This window comes from Mytilus trossulus, chromosome 2 (genome assembly GCF_036588685.1).
Source record: "Mytilus trossulus isolate FHL-02 chromosome 2, PNRI_Mtr1.1.1.hap1, whole genome shotgun sequence".
NCBI lineage: Eukaryota > Metazoa > Mollusca > Bivalvia > Mytilida > Mytilidae > Mytilus > Mytilus trossulus.
In genome coordinates, this window is record NC_086374.1 from 103,321,453 (window position 1) to 103,343,270 (window position 21,818).

Consider the following 21,818-nt stretch of genomic DNA (forward strand, 5'->3'; position numbering starts at 1 on the left):
CCCGTTTCAAAAACTTTGAATTTTTTGAAAAACGTAGGATTTTCTTATCCCAGGCATAGATTACCTGAGCCGTATTTGGCACATTTTTTTTTGGAATTTTGGATCATAATGCTCTTCAACTTTGTACTTGTTCGGCTTTATAAATATTTTGATATGAGCGTCACTGATGAGTCTTATGAAGACGAAACGCGCGTCTGGCGTACTAAATTATAATTCCGGTACTTTTGATAACTGTTTACACCACTGGGTCGATGCCACTGCTGGTGAACGTTTCGTCCTCGATGGTATCACCAGCCCAGTAGTTAACACTTCGGTGTTGACATGAATATCAATAATCTGGTAATTTTTATAAATTTCCTGTTTACCAAACTTTGAATTTTTCGAAAAACTAAGTATTTTCTTATCCCAGGCATAGATTACCTTAGCTATATTTGGCAATTTTTTTGGAATTTTGTATCATAATGCTCTTCAACTTTGTGCTTATAAATATTTTGATATGAGCGTCACTGATGAGACTCTTGAAGACAAAATGCGCGTCTGGCGTACTAAATTATAATCCTGGTACCTTAGATAACTATTATAGCGATAAATCTCTTACGTGTATGACAGTCGCATCACATTATATTGACAACGATGCGTGAATGAAACAAACAGACATGATAGGTAAATATGTCAAAAATGGGGGTACAGCAGTTAACACCGTACCACAATCTTAATTACCACAAAAAAAAAACAATTATTTAACAAACATTTAACAACCACGTTCATTGCTTACTTATTTTTGTTTTTTATTGAAGTATGCCAAATTAATCTATTAAGGATCGAGAGATTTTAAGCACAGGGCACGAATCGTAATCTTAACATTAACTCTGGCTTAGATTGTGTGTTGACGTCAGAAGAGATATATAATAATTTTTTTCGTTTAAAGTATGCAAAAATTATAGTAGAAAAAATAGCACAATGGCGGGATGTTTAAAGTACAGAGACACGTAATATGTATCAAAGAAACTAAAAAAATCAAACGGACAAAGCCCACAAGTAAAAATGAAAAATAATTCAAACAACGCAATGACGGGATGCAACGACCAAAAAAAGTATGTATGCATTTATTTTCATAACACAAACAATAAGCAAACCTATAATTAAAATAAAACATGTTTTAGTGAATAATAGCTGCCATATCATGTTCATTCGGATTAAGCTATTGAGTTAACACATTTATAGTATGTATGTATGTACAAAACGTGTTATGATTGACAATAATGCAACTATTCAATAACAACATATAATCCGAGTACACAGTTATATGATATGAGCGATATGAGTTTTGATATGAGCGTCACTGATGAGTCTTATGAGTCTGGTACCTTGGATAACTATTTACACCACTGGGTCGATGCCACTGCTGGTGGACGTTTCATTCCCGAGGGTACCACCAGCCCAGTAGTCAACACTTCGGTGTTCACATGAACATCAATAATGTGGTCATTTTTATAAACTTCCTGTTTACAAAATTTTTAATTTACCGAAAAACTAAGGATTTTCTTATCCTATGCATAGATTATATCAGCCGTATTTGGCAAATCTTTTCGAAATTTTGGATCCTCAATGCCGTTAGGGGGAGGGTTGAGATCCCGCTTACATGTTTAACCCCGCCACATTATTCATGTATGTGCCTGTCCCAAGTCAGGAGCCTGTAATTCAGTGGTTGTCGTTTGTTTATGTGTTACATATTTGTTTTTCGTTCATTTTTTTTTTACATAAATAAGGCCGTTAGATTTCTCTTTAAAATTGTTTTACATTGTCTTATCGGGGCCTTTTATAGCTGACTATATGCGGTATGGGCTTTGCTCATTGTTGAAGGCAGTACGGTGACCTATAATTGTTAATGTTTGTGTCATTTTGGTCTTTTGTGGATAGTTGTCTCATTGACAATCATACCACATCTTCTTTTTTATATCTTTAACTTTTTACTTGTTTGGCTTTATGAATATTTTGATATGAGCGTCACTGATGAGTCTTATGTAGACGAAACGAGCATCTGACGTACTAAATTATAATCCTTGTACCTTTGATAACTATTTACACAACTGGGTCGATGCCACTGCTGGTGGATGTTTCGTCCCCGAGGGTATCACATATTTGGCTATACTTTTTGGACCTTTTGGATATAGCTCTTCAGCTTTTTTATAAGCTTTGGATTTCAAATATTTTGGCCACGAGCATCACTGAAGAGTCATGTATTGTCGAAATGCTCATCTGGTGCAAGAAAATTGGTACCGTTAATTTTATCACCAGCCCAGTAGTCAACACTTCGGTGTTGACACGAATATCAATAATGTGGTCATTTTTATAAATTTCCTGTTTACAAGATTTTTAATTTACCGAAAAACTAAGGATTTTCTTATCCCAGGCATAGATTACCTTAGCCGTATTTGGCACAACTTTTCGGAATTTTGAATCCGCAATGTTTTTCAACTCTGTACTTGTTTGGCTTTATAAATATTTTGATATGAGCGTCATTGATGAGTCTTATGTAGACGAAACGCGCGTCTGGCGTACAAAATTATAATCCTGGTACCTTTGATTTCTATTTAACTTTTTTCAGCTGGACTAAATCACTACTTTACTTTGAAATTGATGAATCAATTTTTTTCACAGTGTAATTTTATCCCCATCTTGTTATTTGAGGCATAAAACATGAAGAAATACATTTTGAAGGGTATAAAAAAGATTGGCAAGTAACACACTGTCCACACTAGGGACTATATTCGTTAAGGGACGATAACTGTTTACTCGGACCAAATAGCAAAACGATATATAGTGGGCAACTATGGGCAAAGACCCGTTCAGTGATCAAGGTAATCAATAGTACAATAGAAAATAAACCTTTATATGAATTTCAAAACGGACAACCAATAATCTAATGGTATCAACATTGTTAAATGGTAAATAACAATAACATGAATATTGAGTTACCCAGTATTTTGGGTTAATATCGCTACAGATATTGTCATAAAATTAACGGTACCAATTTTCTTGCACCAGATGCACATTTCGACAATAAATGCCTGTACCAAGTCAGGAATATGACAGTTGTTATCCATTCGTTTGATGTGTTTGGACTTTTGATTTTGCCTTTTGATTTTTGATTTTCCTTTTTGAATTTTCCTCGGAGTTCAGTATTTTTGTGTTTTTACTTTTTTCTCTCCAGTGATGCTGGTGGCCAAAATATTTGAAATCCAAAGCTGATATAAAAGATGAAGAGCTATAATCCAAAAGGTCCAAAAAGTATAGCAAAATCCGTTAAAGAAATCAGAGGGAGATATTGTATTATAAATTTGACAGTAATTGATTGAGCTAGTAAATCATCACTAATGTGACTTTGTCATCGGCTTAACTCACTAGACACATTTTCACGGTCATATCACTAAAAACACCAGAATAATCTTATTCTGAGGATTTTTTTGTTTTTTAGTTTCTTTATCCAAAATAATCAAAGAGTTATTTAATACATGTTAAAAAAGCTCATCAACTATACTGATTTACACCTGACGCGCGTTTCGTCTTTAAAAGACTCACCAGGGACGCTCGAATTAAAAAAGATAAACGGAAAAAACAAACAAGGAGATGAGGTGCAATGCGAACCAATATTTTCGAAGTGTTTAGTTAAAATCAATTTTACCTTTCCTTTGATACACAGCTACTTTTGCATAGGTACTATTTCTGTACTAAGAATATGTAGTACTGGAAATTTACTTTTAATGTTTAGCACTATTTTTTTACTTTAAAATTATTGTAATATTTTGGTACTTAAAGATATCACTGTATCGTCGTTACCATGTCAGAGTATCAAACGACATATTCGACATACTATTTTTTATATATAGTATTTTGGTAAAATGAAATATGACCAATAAAATAACAAAAAATATTTTATCCTTACTCATATTTCTATGTAGGACAGCTTGTGGTTTTTTTAGTATGGCTGTGGCTCATATATTAAAACATGAACGTCGAAATTTGTCTTCAGCCTTTTATTACATGCGAAACATTTCGACCTACTATATCAGAAAAATTCTAAATATGAATATTGATATATAATCTTTGTATTTTTTTGTAACACATTATATGCGACATATCCAAGTCTTAAACAATACGACAAAGATCGAATTTAAAATCTACTGCCATCAAAATAATATTGTTTTCAAATTTTAACAGTTACACAAATATCAATTATATGCATTATTTCCTACATGTTGTTCAATTCTAAACGCATCATTTCATTGTCAATTTCGTTTAGTTCAATCTGCAGATGAAGCTTTTGCCTCTGAAGCTCCTTCTTTGATGGTAAAATTCCACTGAAAAATTAAAGAATAACTAAAAGATACTCTAACGAATCGTGTGAATCTGAATTTCTTCATTTTCTGATACAACCATATTGCGAGGTTACATATTATGCCTTTAACCTTTTCAATGTCTCTGATTATCTATTATTGTTTTGATGCGCAGGAATTGTTTGTCGTTTTTAATCTTAAACCTGAAATTAGTTAAATTAAATCGGTCGCGAAAATACCCAACATTACAGCATTATAAATACTGTATTTGGATTATAATATTTTGAGTAAAGTACGTGTGCGCAACAGTTTAACACATGCTATTGTTCAGAAAAGTTATTGAAACAGTTTAACGACACGTTATGTACGCATAAAAATCTACTATTCAAGTATGGAGAATACTTTATATTAAGATGAAATCATGATATAGGTTTTTTTATATTATAGAACAGACAGTTGTATTTGCCGTTTGAATCTCATTTTGGGGCCCTTCATAGCTTGCTTTTCTGTTTAAGCTAAGGATCCATGTTGAAAATCGTACTTTGACCTATAATTGTTTACTTTTACAAATTGTGAATTGGATCGAAAGTTGTTTCATTGGCACTCATACCACATATTTTGATACAAAGACTAAGATATAAACTAAGAAGTCTCTCTCGATGTATCACACAATTGTCCTGAATGAATAAGTGTATAACAACATGATTCAATTCATGGTTACAATGCCAATTTGACGTGTTGTTTTCAATTTCTTAACATAGCTTTTACTTTTTAAATGAAGAAAACAGAATCGGACGCAATTAACTAATAAAGAGATATTTTTATTTTCAGAAAAGAAAAGTTTCTTTTCTCTTAGTTATATAGGAATAAGAACGTTTATGGCGTTGTCAGTTTATTAAGAACGTTTATGGCGTTGTCAGTTTATTAAGAACGTTTATGGCGTTGTCAGTTTATTAAGAACGTTTATGGCGTTGACTGTCAGTTTATTTTTGACTTATCAGTTTGATTGTTCCTTTCGTCTTTCTCTTATACAAATAATCTTGTATTGGAGAAATGTTAAAATCAAAAATCATTATTGTTTTTATATAAATATTCTTAATTTTTTTTTCTGCTACATTATTTAAGAGAAAAACATTTCCTTTCTGACAACGAATCCATGATTCATGATTCCACTGTAAAAACAATTATGTGAGATTCAACATTTCTTATGCATGAATGTGGCTTTTTTTTGGCTTACTCAATAACAGATAAAAAAATATCGTGTATTAAGATTTTCTTAAATATTTAAGCTTATTTTATACAAAATGAGAAATTGGTAACACTTAAGGGACACTGAGAGAAGAAAACAAACCTTTGATGGTTTCTTGCATGGCTTTCAGTTAACGGATGTGTGAATACGTTGTCTGTTTGTGTGCCAATATCTACACCGCTGCAGTGAACAATTAGCAAGCTATCGTTGACCTCTTTTGGAGTAGTCAATGAGTTCTGAAAGGTTGCAGATCTAGATTATTAAATTTAGTATTGGGATGTAACTGAGGCTTTCTGAATCATGTGCCATTATCTTTACATGCAAAGAGAGATAACTGTCGTTTCGATAAACCTTAATCTTTATATGAATCACACCAGCTCTTAACAAATATGACGTTCAACACATTTGTGTAAATAAAGTCAAGATTGACATTTGTTTTTTTTTCTCTTTCTGAAATACACCTATTATGCGTGTTATGGTCACGTTAAGACCTGAATGAAACCATACAAGTATAAAAACCAATTGTATCTTTTAATGAAAAATTCCTTCATCAAGTTTTTTTTTACTGCTTATAGTGTTAATAAGTTAATGAACTAGTTGTAACTTATTCTAACATGACGCATTCAAACGCTTTGAGTACACAACCGTGGTAAAATATGAATATATTGCCAGGGCTGGTCCGATTGTACTCCCACGTCATATGTTTTTTTATGAATGAAATACCCGACGCCATAGAAGAATGACGTAAGAGTATAAGCAATTTACGAGAAAATACACGCTTGTGCGACTGAAAATTATCACAACAAAGAAACGTAGACAAACGATGCTAAAATCTGGTACACCGTACAAGCCAATTTTTTTTATACATATAATATAATACATTTGAGTAAATTATCATTAAATTCATCCAAAACTATCTAAATACGTTATTGAAAATAGATTAAGCATCATGTCACTACTTCAACTTGCTTCGTTCTTTTTCGTCAATTTAAGTGTGCGTTTATATACGGGAACGGCAAATATTGTCATCCACCTAGAGCGCTTCTATCCAAAAGAATTGCCGTATTTGTCCTATTAAATCGAAATAATACATGGGGGCTTGAACATATCAAGATTTTACAACGGTTCGTCCATTTTTGCCGATATTTTTCCACTCGCTAACGCTCAGGGTAAAATATTTTTCATAAAAGACCAACCCGTGGTAAAATCACGATACATTCAAGCCTCCATGAATTATTTCTTAAAAAAAAAATTGGGGTTTGCGCTCGGTTTTATTAAGCACTTAAATAGTGATGATTTATTTTTGTGTGTATGTTTTCTAACAAACTTTTATATTTTGTTTTTTTGTTTTAGTTTGCTAAGGTGTAAAAATGTGCTATTATCAAGAATACACTTTCTTAATGAAAAATGTCTGTACCAGCTAGCAAGGAATATGAGTTTTTATCTATTCGTTTGATGTGTTTGGGCATATTTTATTTTGTCATTTGATTAGGGATTTTTGTTTTGAATTTTCCTCGGATTTTTTTTTTTTAAAACTTTTTCAGGAAGAGTACAACACTGGAGCACCTTGTGGTAATATTTCTGATTTGATGTTTTTGAAATACAAATATATACAAAAGTAAATACCAGTTGTTCTTCTATTGTTTGAAGGGCGGCATCAAACATCTCATCAGTACTTTTGTGCTGAAATCTTTCTTTTATGTCGTTGCATATAGTCTTAGCCATCTCTAGATCTTCCTTTGTCGAATGATTAATACAGCAATTAACATACTGTAGAAGTGCACGTAAGTGATACCTTGTAAGTCGAATATTGTTACTTTCATATTCACGACGGTATGCCTCCTTGTAATGTTGCTTTGCTTTTGTAATGAATGGTTCAGTATTTTGAAGCTCGAATACATGTGCGATCTTTATATGGATATCAGATATGACCTTCCAGTGATGTAATCTTGGAATAAGGGACTCCAACTCTTGTGCGAGTGTTAACGCTCTAATCAGATAGTTAGTATCTTCCTTTGAAAGCATGATGTAACATTCCATTAGGAGTTTCTTATTGGATACCATTTGATAATTTATCGGCCTAGAATCGTGCTTAACAACACCAAATTCTACAAATCGGATATTTGAAACAGAATTTTCTTCTAGAATCTTAACCGCCTCTTCAATGCATTTAGTAGATTTGTTTGACTCCAGTGAACTGATAAAGTATGAAATGGCTCCCCGTTTTGCTGCTATTTTTAATCCAAGGCGAAACGTTGGACAGTTATGTTTATAATGGTTATCCAGTAATTCCGCTAGATTGATGGAGTACTGTAACTCAACAAGACTCTCATCTGTAGGACAAAGATTATCACTTGACAAACGTGCCATAAAATTGTTTCTTCTTTCTGGGTTCTGTATAGTAAAGTCGTCAGTGGCTAATTTCATAAGACGTTTGTTTTTACTACTGTTATAAAGTATGTGTATCATTAGTTCCACCAAGAAAGATTCCTTAAACTCCTGAACAGGGATAATAATTTGTTTTTCAATTAATTCTCCAATCGAAACTTTCGGTATTTGGTTATTGGTATAACATATGCCACTTGTCACTTCATGTAAATAACAAAGCTGTTCTTTGTTTCTTATGGTATTGGTTATAGTTGTCAGACTAAAGGAGTCACTAAGACTCGTTCCCTTGAGAATAAGCTTTTTGAACAGATTTTTTGAATTTTCTTGGATTAATTCAATGCCGTTTATTGAGATATGTATGTCATTCATTGCAGTAAATCCACAGACAGTTACAGCAAAATCTGCTTTGTCGATAGATACAAGTTCGCAAACTGCATCTTTTGCTTTTTCAAAATACTCATTAGCGGACAACTCTGTGTTTCCGTAAAGTCGGTAGGTAACGGCTACACCACATAAAAGTACACTACACAGCACTTTATCCTCTAGTTCTGGTCGACGATTACAGTTCTCATATAACTTAAGCAGTTCAACTGCATGATCCAGAAACAGAACATTTTGTTTAACGGCTTCAATTAGACTAGTATCAAGATAAATGTTATTACAAAAATGTCGGAGGAGCGTGTTTGCTTCAGTTTTCTTCTCCTGTTCGGTCTTCATATTCATCATGACTCTGAAAGTAAATCGATGTACAGCAATTACACGGTTATTACCTCTTGATTTCAAAGTTGCCAAAGAATTATTTCTCAGACAAAGAATAAGCTTATTTATCTCTCTTTTTTTAAAGTCCTCCGTCATGTTTACTGGCAGTAAACTTTTCAGCAAAAAATCTGGAATGTTTTCTGGATGCAGGTATGGAATATATGCCAGTAGATTTCTACCATGTTCTGTGAGATCCTTCTTCACTATCTCTAGTGCAACTTCGCATGAAACGGTAAGGGATCTTAACTGGTCATTTGCCTCGGTTTCTGCTAAACTTTTAACATAGGTTTCGATGCTAGATCCCGTGTTTGAAATAAAAGCAAAAGCAAACGATAAAGCAAGGGGAAGATAACTTAGTTGTCTTGCCAGTTCTTTGACCTGTCCAAGTTCGTCATTATTTTCCACTTTAAAGTAAAGAACAGCTTCTTCTTCTGTCATTCCTGTAACTTCTATACACAGGTTGTGGAATTCGTGTGGATAAGTTACCCTTGATGTGGCAATAACATATATATTTTCGGTATCTAGGAAATCCTTTAACATGGTCTTAAAAGTATCGTCGTGCGTATCCTCCACGCCATCAAGCAGAACCAAATGGTTTACGTTATTTATACCATCACAACGCAACTTCTGCTGGATTCGCTTTGTCATCTTATCTATCGACGCCTTCAATTGGCGATCAGACTGTGTATATGTCACGTGATCAAAAAATATACATTGAAGTTTAAGATAGGTCACCATTGCTGATAGGGATCTATATATCTGTGATAATGTTTTACAGTCTATTCTCCAAATTAGGGACTGTTTACTTCTACCAGGAAACCGTCTGGCATAAGAGTAGGCATGTTGAGTTTTTCCAGATCCATGGTGACCTAAAATATCATTCTTTACAGAATTTATACATACTCTTTGCATGTGATTCATTAAGATTTCAAAACATTATACATTTACCCTCTGATACCTTTCGCCCCTCATAAAGCACTTTAACGGTTTCGGTTCTTCTATATCCTTGGCTTTTAAATACTCGACATAGAGCGTTGCTGATGAGGATAAATCCAAAAAAGCGCTGAGGACTTATTCAATTTATTAAGGGTATTTTCTTTTTTGACGACAATAAGTGTCAAAAAAGTCTGGATGAGAGTTTGCACTGACAATTACAAATGCGAATTGTCTGAAATGCATTTTTTTGTGTATGTATGGACTGTCCCTCTGGTATCGTTCGCACCTTTATTTTAATTAAAGCATTAAAGTTGTCTTCCTTTTGTCAAAATTGATTTACTAATTCAATGAGCCAACAAATGACTATCAATAGATTGCTACCTGGATATTGTTTTGTCTTATCGAATTATGACTATTAAACAGTGGTATATTACTGCTGCCTTTATTTATCAAATCTACGGATTTAAACATTTTGAATGATTTACATTTGATCATTTGCATGTGATATCGTTATAAAGACAAATAAAGAGTACACCGATTAATGTGTAATTTAATCTTACCTTTAATAAGAGCAGCTTTACAAGTGTTAATTTTCTTCTCAAATAATCTGTACTCATCTGTTTCAATATAATTCTCAACTACTGGCATACCGTTTATTCCATAATAATCTACATTGAGAAATGTTTTGTTTGGCATATCAATTCACAATTCAAAACAAACTGCATATGAATCTTGATTTCTAAGTATATAGTTATCAAATGTACTAGAATTATAATTTAGAGCGCTAGACCACGTATCATCCACACAAAACTCATCAGTGACGCCCATGTCAAAATATTTTTAAAGCCAAACAAGTAAAAAACCGAAAAGAAATGAGAAACAAAAATTCAAAAATGTTGTGCCAAATACGGCTAAGGTAAATAAAGGCAACAGTAGTATACCGTTATTCAAAACTGGTAAATCGATGGACAAAAACAAAATCGGGATAACAAACTAAAACTGAGGGAAACGCATTAAATATAAGAGGAGAACAACGACACAACATTAAAATGTACTACACACACAGAAACGGACCAAGCATCAGACAAAATCCGATGAGAATAACAAATATAACATCAAAACCAAATACATGAATTTGGGATAGAAAAGTATTGTAATCTATGCCTGGGATAAGAAAACATTTAGCCTCTCGAAAAATTGAAGGCTATGTAAACAGCAGGAAATTTGTAAAAACGACCACATTATTGATTTTCATGTAAACACCGAAGTGTTGACTAATGGGTTGTTATCTAACAGACGAGTGTGTTTAATTAATTAAAGCTATTAAAACCTTGATAAGATCATTTTTTAGGAGAAAATAAAAACTATTGATATAATATTATTTCAACTCAATCTGTTTACATCTATCAAGATATAGAAATCAGCAACTTTAGTGCTGCATTTGTATTGAACTATATGTTCTACAACGGAGAAATTATATATACCGCAATAAATGACAACAAGTTGAATTAGCAATTACAAAGAACTGCAAGTTGTTTCTTATTTTTCAGAAAGGGGAGAATATTTCGTAGAACTGTTTCATTCTAGTCAGAATAACTCATTAAAGATACCAGGCTTACGCCATACGTGCACTTCGTAATCCGTGACGCTCAAAAAAAGTTCCGAAAACTTTTGACAAAAACCTCTATTAAAGTAATCCATTGCGGGGGTAAGAAAGTCCCAGGTAAATGATTTCTGATATTGTCACAAAACATAAGGGCTTACCTTTACCTATGATCAGGAAGTATACTTTTTAATGTTTTTTAAAACCTTTTATTGTAGAAGTTTAGGAATGTGAAGTTTTAAAATAATAAAATGTCTATAAGTAGATAATAGCCTAACGACGATGTTGATATTTTTCCCAATTAGGTAAAACATGTCGACTTCCTTGACTATAAATTTATTTCAGAGTAGATATTTAAAGCCTCGGTCATACCTTACCGGATAGCACGAACGGAGTCTAACGGATGAAAATAAAAGTTGTCCGTTGACAAAATTAATATCCGTTGGGAGTCCATTGATGTACTGACCGAATAAAACCGATGCGTAACGAATGCATAACGAACACACACCGGGTATGCAACGTACGATAAACGGAAACGTACTAGACGTATCGATTATGAATGATAAGAATTCATGAACCTTGAGATATCTGACATACCAATAATTAGCATTTCTGACACGAAATTTTCAATAGGCATTTATCCGTTTCAGGTCCGTTCATCATCCGTTTTATCTGTATACGTCCTGTAGAAGCCAGTTTCGCATTCGTTCAACTCCATATTCGTTCAACGTCCGGTAAAAGTTGTACAACGGACACGTAACTGATACAAAATGGAAACGAAACGGACGAGTACTGTACAAAAGGGACGACATTTCATCCGTTGGACGTCCGTTTAATGTTTTGAACATGCTCACAATTTTCGACCGGACAGAGCGGACTTCGACGGATAAAACATACGCTAAACGGACATGCAACGGATATGGACGGATGTCTAAGGGATAAGAATGAACGTCCAACGGACATGAACGGATTAAAAAAAAGTTATCCGTTAGCCATCCGTTTGAGCTATCCGTTCAGATTTGACCTAGACATTAAGGTGTGACCGTGACTTATTAAAGTGAGAGGGTTAGCGCTATAGAACCAGGTTTAATCCACCATTTTCTACATTTGAAAATGCCTATACCAAGTCAGGAATATGACAGTTCTTGTCCATTCGTTTTTGATGCGTTTTGTTTTTTGATTTTGCCATGTGATTATGGACTTTCCAAATTGATTTTCCTCTGAGTTCAGTATTTTTGTGATTTTACTTTTTACTATTGTTGGTCTGTTTGTCTTTTGTATTTTTAGCCACGGCGTTGTCAGTTCGTTTTAGATTTACTAGAACACACCCGCGAAATCGCGGGTATATACAGCTTGTAAACTGTTGTACGATGATTTTTTGTAAAAGACATTTTGACTGGAGAATTCCATATAAGGTATCAAAAAGCCCTCCGTTATGTGTTTCCTTTCTGTTCGATTATTTTTTTGTGTTTCTGACCTTATGCCACAATTATTCTTCCTCTTTGGTACAATGCATTTTTTGGTAAAAGTCAAATTAAATTAAAAATTTGCACCGCTTCAAACATGAAACAAATGAAATTGCTTATATACCATTATAATAAGATAATAACATGTGCTTGTAGAACAATTCATGAGTGCTTTTCCATTTGAAAGCCCTATTAACATGCCAATGGTAGGATTTGAATCTCGTATAAGTGACTAACGCTCATTTGAGGGGTTGTCTGAGGGGCCCTGATTCTGAAATCTCGGGCTTAAAACATGAAATTCCGAGATGCGTATTTTAACGAAATTCATATCCCTACATCCCGAAATAAAAAAAAATATTCCCGCATCCCGTAAAAATCAGTTCCGAAATCCGGAGCTTAAAAGCACCAGATCCCGACGTTCCTAATAAGTCTTGCCTTCCGCTAATCTCTACCCTACCTTCATTTTGACCAAATCACTACTTTCACTTTCAACAATAAATGTGTATGCCCCATTCCTCCGTAAGTCTGTCCTTCTGTCCGGCTTCAGGTTAAAGTTTTTACTTTAAACAATAAATTTTTATGCTCCATTTATGGGAATTATATTTTCTAGTTTGTTCTTCCGTCCGTCTGTCCCGCTTCAGGTTAAAGTTTTTGTCGAGGTAGTTTATAATGAAGTTGAAGTTCAACCAACTCGAAACTTAGTAAATATGTTCTCTATGATATGATCTTTCTTATTTTAATGCCAAATTAGAGATTTTACCCCATTTCACGGTCGATACATAGCAAATGATAGTGCCGATCGGATGTGGCATCTGTTTACTATGGACACATTCTTGTTTTTCATAGGGCCTGTGTCGTTAAATCTTAAACAAAACATGATAATATGCCTGTGTCGTTATTTACGTGACGATAAGTGAATGACAAAAATGATTGTGTCTATTTCCACACGGCCTGGGTCGTTGCTTACACTTGGGACAACATATAACCATTCAGGCAATGTGAAAATGGCCTTCATGAATCTTAAATAAAACATGATAATATAGGCTATGCCTGTGCAAGGATTTGTATAGTCTCACTATACAAATCCTTGGCCTGTGTCGTTATTTACGTGACAAATAAAACATGATAATTTAGGCTATGCCTGTGTCGTTATTTACGTGACGATAAGTGAATGAAAAAAATGATTGTGTTTATTTTCACACAGCCTTACACTTGGGACAACGTCAATGTGAAAATGGCTTGCATGAATCTTAAATAAAACATGATAATATAGGCTATGCATGTGTCGTTATTTCCGTGACGATAAGTGAATTACACAAATGATTGTGTTTATTTTCACACGGCCTGGGTTGTTGTTCTACTTGGGACAACATTCTAATATAACGATTCAGTCAATGAATCTTAAATAAAACATGATAATATATGGTATGTAATGTAAATTTACAAAACTTCTGGAAAAAATAAACGGAAGAGGAAGTTGTCTATGAATAAAAGCCGGGGTGATGACGGACACATATCCGGACTTCTTTTTTTCCGTTTTTCTCCCAAAATAACCGAAACTGAATAATCATAAGAATGGATGACAAATGCGACTATGCATGGTACCTATAGAACATACAGTCACAATGATCAATGTATTGTGGAAGGAGGAGAAGCGACACCAAAAATGAGGTCTTCTCGTTTAATAGTATAGATGAGTTTGACTGACCCTTTGGTATCTTTCGTCCCTGTTTTAATAAGTGACCAAGGCTTAACAGATTTACTGTATACATTTGTTTCTATTTCTAAAGCTATCGCGTGTACTATAATGTAATATAAAATCTATATTACAAAAAAAAAACCAAAAAAAACATATTGATATCGCCAAAAACTAATTACATGTATAACAAGTTTTGAAAAGTTGTGAAAAGTTACAAAATGAAATAATCATACTTAAACTTTTCAAACAATTTGTTAGATGACAGTTCTGTCATATAAATGTTTTATGACAGATGTGTTTCACAAGAAGGATTCGCTCTCCTTTTGGGAGTACCTAACGGCAGATGTTTTGTTGTTCTGTCTTTAGTTTTCTATGGGTTTTTTGTAGATTGTTATATTCCTTTTCGGTGTTGTTCGTTTTTTTTATGGAGTTTTGAGTTTGTGTTTGACGAATAAAGTTAGATATTCTAAGCCACCTTCGCCTCTCTTTTTCATCACAGCTAATATAAGAATTTGGAAGTTATATGATTTCCGATCAAATACCTTTCCACGAGAGATCAAATGAAGGTGGCGAATAAACAAGATAGATTTGAATACACAAATCTAATTTTAGAGTTATTTCAGAAATAAGCATGTTCTGCTTTGTTTCGATTATAATTATTAAAAGTCAAACAATTTTCATAGATTCCTAATTGTTGCAATTCACACAATCAATTTAATTTGCTCATCTTCTTGCCGACTTGTTCCGTTTATTCATATGATGTTAACTTTAAACTTGTCTTAGAAAGAGAGAGAATCAGTTGGTTCTATTCTTTGTACTTTGATATGTACATAATCTTCATTTGGGGTAAATAATATCAATATTATCTACTAACCATGATTAGATAGGTTCACAGGAAGATTGGTTTCCATGTATATTTGGACTTTCTTAGACAGGTCTATTCTACCCTCTAACTGCAGTAAGTTTATGAATTCCAAAACCTTTGTTCTTGATAACAGTTCTTTCCTCTCAAGTAGTTGTATCAAATCACTGCCTTCATTTACGTTGACAAGTTCCTTTTGGGAAATATTCGGCTTGTCCCTCAAAAGGAACTTCAGACCTCTTATATTTCCTTTACAACATGGAAAAAATCATAGGATTTAATTCAACTATATAAAATACTACATATAATAAAAAGAATTGCAGGAGTTTAAAAACAAAGAAATTGGGAAAAAATGTTAAATTCTATAATTGTTAATGCCATTTTTTGCCTTACCTTTCTAATTTCCTTTTCAACTTTCAACAGACCATTAGGAATTATATCCATTGAATTTGTCGTAAATCATCAATCAAGTTATTTCGTGAACAACAATATTTGTTTAAAGGTCAATTGACCCTTTTAAAACATGTTTAAGGAGTTATTGCACTTTAGAGTCAAATTAAAAAAATCAATCTTCAATTTTTTACAAAAGTTTTCTTATGAAACAACTGAGACAAATATAACCAAACTTGGCCACACTCAGCATTAGGGTATTTACTTTAATAAAATGTGTCCAACGACCGTGTCTGCCACCCAGCATGGAAGAAATGGCCAAAAAATAGAACTAAGGGGTGGATGTAGTTTTTGACTTATATTTCTGAAACTAAACCAAAATGTAACGGTTCCACTTTATCATGCATCAAATGTACACAAAAACATCAAGTGAACGACACAGGCTCCTCGGAGCCTCTAGTTTTATTTACGCCATGTTTCAATGTAATCAATATTTAAGATTTCACTTGTTATTTTTTATGTATCGTACAAAATGTTTCAGAACAGAAATAGAATATACCTGCATCAAGACTATCTGCAACCCCTTTCATAACGTTATCATAGCTGTCGAAATCCATGTTCGTTCTTCAACCTAAAGGGAAAATACTAAGTTTGACATTTATTATTCTTTGCTATTCTAATAAATAATAAGGTGTATATCGTATCATTTAAATTGAAATTAAAATCAAATATTCATTTACCTTGACCGAGAATGTAATAGCTGGCAATTGATGCGTGGGTACATAAAAACATCGAATTTGTATAAAAGTCAAATTCAAGAAAAAGATGTTCTTATCTGTTTTTAAACAGATCAACAACCAAATTAGTCAACTGAAGATAATTCCCATTTTTGTATTGTTGTATATCTGACAGGATACTTGAAATCATGTGTCAGTATATTGCGTATTTATATCAAATTATGATCTGATTTGCATTTTGTATTAAAAATAAGTTAAAAAAATTAAAATAATACAAATGACGTATTGATCGTTATTTACTTTCAGAGAAGTCTAGCGTGCTGTACTGGGCATGCTTACATTTTATGTTAAAAAATCTCGAAGATCAAGGTTTTATTATGTTTATCCCATAGAGTTAACATAATAAGATCAATGAAATCAAAATAAAGGTGATATGAACCATTTGTTACAGACATGTGCACATTATAATCGTCCAATACATTGAATATGGTCGACTTACTGCTTTTTATATTTGGGACACGGATAAACGTACCAAAACTGACCAATTCTTGCTGGCAATGGGATCTACGTACTATGAACCCTGCAAGAAAGACAGTTACATCTTATATTTAAAGTCGTTGATGTCCTTTTTGGTTATATAGATCTTGAACTTTTTCGGTTCTCAAACATTCGTTGCTATCAAATATGTAATTGCTGAGGACTGCAAATCCAGAAAAGCGATTTGGAAGCATGAAAATTATAATTCGTTGTTTTCATTTCATAGAAACAATGACCTTATCCTTATAGTGTCTGAGAAAAATCTAACTTACATTAATGAACTATGACAATGAGGTCAGGTGGAGATTAACCCTATAAATTAAGGGCAACATCGTAGTATACCGCTGTTGTTCAATAGTCAATGATCTAGACATATACAAATTTAAATTATTCAACACCAAATATAGTTGACAGACTACTTTTGGTAACCTTCCTAGAAACATATATAATCATGAAAAAAGCCATTAACATGAAATCAGATTAAACCTGACACCTTAAAATTTAAACCCTAAAAACATCCAGCGCATCAAATATAGTTGGGTTTATGCTTTTAGTATTTGAGAAACAAATGTATTAAGGAAGCTTACCCTTGATCACGTATTTATAAAACGAGATCAAGATCCGGTGAAAGATCGCTGACTGACACGAAGACCTTCCAATGTTCTCCTTTATCGTATACATAGTTATCCATTTACTTATTCGAAAGATATGCAAGTAACAAAATTTACTCTTGTTATCTAAGCAATCGCTGAACCATGAAAAAGAGGTCAAACACCATGTTCACAGCTGTGATAAATTTTGCAAAAAGGTAAGTAGCACCAAGAACTTTAAACTGCTTAAACATATCTTTTTTTTTTAAATAACTGTTTGCAATCTCCATCGCCACATGTGTCACATTCTACGATTACTCTCTCATGCGATACAAAAATTATAAAAACAAACTGCAGTGAACATGACAAAAAAAAACCACTCCAGTCAATCAGTAGTTTTTATTATTACTTCAATGTACTATGTTGTGATGAAAATTAAAATACATTTGAATATGACTTACCAAAGACGGTAAAATATTTCACAAAACTTTAAAAAGTTTGATCAGAATGTATCAAGCCTTTTTCCTTAACAATGAAACACAATGAATACATAATTATTGTTTCGAATATAAAACCACAAAACATATACTATCTGATATATCAACTACATGACTTCCATCGCAATTTCAACAATTGGTGTTACCTGATATTGGTTTTTTATGTCAAATTTATTGCCGAAATATAAGTTTAAGAAGTATTTACGTTGACAACCAAACAGAACAGAAGCCACTATATTGATCTATAAATGTATATCTATTGGGGTGATTGAAGGTCCACATCATATTACGTATATTATAAAAATATTTCGTCAAATGACGTCATGGACGCAAAAAAAATGTTTTTTGTAAACGGATTTATAATTCCGTGGTCATTTGGTATTACCATCTTCAATATTGGTCATATATAATGAAAACTTCATCTTCGGGTATCGCTTTTTTTGTCGACTAGTTTAGTATACAAATTATGCACCAGACATGATGCTGGACGGGCGGACATGACTTAGACAGACAGACAGGCATGTTGATTTCTATAATATCCAAAACTGTGTTTGCGGTAGATATAAAACTACCTTTATCATTTGACTTTTAGATCAATTACTACTGGTGCAAAAAGTTCAAACTTATATTTTCGTGAAGCCTTTCTCTATTATACATTATATACGATACAAAAATAATTGATATCTGTTCTTCATTTTATTATTTCAAAAATTCAAAAATTTTATTGCACCAAAGAACCTCTCAAAAGTTAAAGGTAATACAGTCTATTCATTTAAAATTTTATACATTCTATAGATTGAAAATGCGTTTTAAAATTAAGAATGGAAATGGATTGTATTTCAAAGAGACAACAACCTGACCAAAGAGCATATACAAGCCGATTTTGAGATGTATCATCAATATATTCTCTTAAGTTAATTTATTAAACAAATGGTTTAGATTGAGGAGCCTGTATTGTGTAATTTCAAATTACGTACACATGATTCTTTTGACTTGCCTTTAAAAACCAAATTTCGGTTTGTAGGTCATATTGTTGTTTATTAATATCAGTAAAAAGTTTACCTTGGTCTATTTTAATAATTATATTTTAAACACATTTTACAATACACATATTTGAATCATATTACTCATGCAATTTAGGGCGTATTAAATATGCCATCCGAAGCAAAACATATTGAAATGAAAGATTTAAAATATCTCAATAATTGCTGCGCTAAATTTTACTTATAAAGTTTTTAGAAAGCAAAATCAAACTATTTAGGTAGTTTTTTTTCAAATTAAGCATTTTCAAACAGATGACGAGGAGACTAATTTGTTCTGACAACGTTATAAAAAGCAAAATCAATGACAATATACATGGTTTATACATGTGTGATATCATTATCAAACATTATAATAAGGATCCAAAAATCAATCGCTGTGTAGAATGAACGTATCACAACTTGATAAGTTACAAGTAATCTAATGTGAATAAATTCTAAATTATAACTTCATTTAGAACATACCAAATAATAGAAACAAAATATTTGTTTACATTAGCACAGTTTACCCTTTTTATTTAAATGATGGAGCAAGGCACAGAATTCATGGAGAAAGAACAAAAAACATTAAACGTTTTCCTTAAAAATAAAGCTTTGTCACAATTTCATTTGAGTGCATTTCCATTCGTTCTAATAAGTATTAAGAATTTAATTATAAAATCATACTCTAGAGTCTGCTTTATAATAGCAAACTTTCATACTAGTAAGATGTTAAGCCACCTATAGAACCAGGTTTAATCCGGACCACTATTTTGTACATAAGAAAATGCCTGTCCCTAGTCAGTAGTATGCAGACGGTTGTTTTTCATTCGATTTATGTGTTTTAGATATGTTTATGCTATTTGTTAAGGGACTTTCCGTTTGAATTTTTGGAATATTACCAAACAATACAATTATTGTATTAATAAATCAATTGTCATGCAATTTGTGCTTTACAGTTATTTCTTCATCATCATGTGCATGATGTGATTTTAAATTTATTAGGTTTTTTTGTTGTTTTTTCTTTCTTTCAAAAATGAATTTACGAGCTTTGAATAGTTAAACTGCTACTTCCTCTGCATACTACTTAATTTCTCTTCACTTCTAGTTTATCAAGTAAATATTTATATTGTTGCAGCAATACGCGATTACACCAATTAAAAAAGTTAGGACATGGATTGTTAGGCAACTGTTCACTATTGACATACGACGTGGATGCAAGCAAACAAACAGGTTAGGTGTTTAGAAATACTTTTGAGAAGAGAGAAATCACAACAATAATGTGCATTCAATAGTTACCGTTCAAGAATAGGATAGCATAAACATCTATTAATGAATAAATGTATGTTTCTAGTATTACTTTTAATATGACAGCCTGTCCAAACATACACACACACACACACACACGGACAAACACATACATATATAAAATATGCATATGTAAATTCACATTAATTTTAATTCTAATTAAAAAACTTACCTGTATCCTTTGTAGACATACACAATCTTATTCCTGGTACATATTGATGAGTTTATTTACCATACGTTTTTAAATCCAACTTACTTTTATTTTTTCATACCTAAATTTAAGTTTGTGGGAATTTTCATTTACGTCATACTTTATCTATAAGGTTTCGATTACTTTTTTCAATACAAAATTATTTATATCGATAACTCGGTTACGGGCTACGGACAATAAGAATGATGAAATGTATAAATGTGTATAGAGTATAAGATAACTTGTGCACACCATTGTCCTTTTTTTCGTGGATATTTGTCTCATTGGCAGCCATACCACATCTTCTTATTTTTATTATATCTATTATTTTGGTAAACATGAAATCATGTAACAAAGTGTAATATTATAATATAATATCAATTTACTTTTATAAGATATTCTCCCTGGATTCCAAGAAAGTAAGTAAGTAAGTAATGACTGTATTTAAAGAGGGTGAGTCAATCAGCTTTCGGCATAGTGCTGCCCACAAAGTAAATTTTTAGCAGCAATACTGTGCAATAAATATATTAGTCACGTTATAAATAAAAATGAAAAAAAAACTCCAAGAAAAAATTGAAAAACTGAAATGATTCATATTTCATAACAAATTGTATACTACTGTGATTTGATTTCATTTCATTTCCATTATAATAAGGCATGTTGCATGTCGTTATCATTTTTCGCTGTTAAAATGAACTAAAAGAAGTATCTATTAAACTAGTATTTAAAACGGGTATATTTCTTACATTTAACTGCCAACGAAGTATAACGTTCACATTATACAAAAGAAATCAATGAAGAAGCACTAGCTGTCAAATTCATGTTCACAGCTGATATGACTCATATACTCATATTTAGTTTATAACATACTATTGAAGACCCATGGTGGCCATCACCTATAATCTACTCTTTAATCGAATGTTTGCCTCTTTGGCACATTCCCTATTTTCATTCTCAATTCTAAAATGTATATCCAATTTATAGAAAGTCTTAAATCTTAGATGCACGGACTCGATAATATGAATCAATATTTCATGTGTATTTTAGTCTAGACGCCATCTTACTATTGTTGTGACCTCCGAAGAATGTCAATGGTCATATAACCACATAAGTATAACCTTCCACGCGGATATAAATAGATAGCAAAGTCATGCAATTGAATTTTTCTAGTATAGGTACAAAATATATCTTAATCATCGTTTGACTTGTATTAGAATTAGTTTTTGAAGATGGAATCATTCAAATAAATTG

At 32.4% G+C, this 21,818-nt stretch overlaps 1 protein-coding gene across 1 annotated transcript; it reads right to left on the reverse strand.

Moving 5' to 3' along the window:
- Nucleotides 1-4,022: 4,022 nt before the first annotated feature.
- LOC134708585 (uncharacterized) lies at nt 4,023-20,692 on the reverse strand. The gene is made up of 7 exons (XM_063569234.1): nt 20,550-20,692; nt 16,249-16,320; nt 15,312-15,548; nt 10,230-10,337; nt 7,213-9,602; nt 5,689-5,822; nt 4,023-4,361 (listed from the first exon to the last, which is right to left on the reverse strand). Exons 2-7 carry the CDS (start codon nt 16,304-16,306, stop codon nt 4,253-4,255), a joined length of 3,036 nt encoding a protein of 1,011 aa, XP_063425304.1. The 5' UTR covers nt 16,307-16,320; nt 20,550-20,692; the 3' UTR covers nt 4,023-4,252.
- Nucleotides 20,693-21,818: the final 1,126 nt, after the last annotated feature.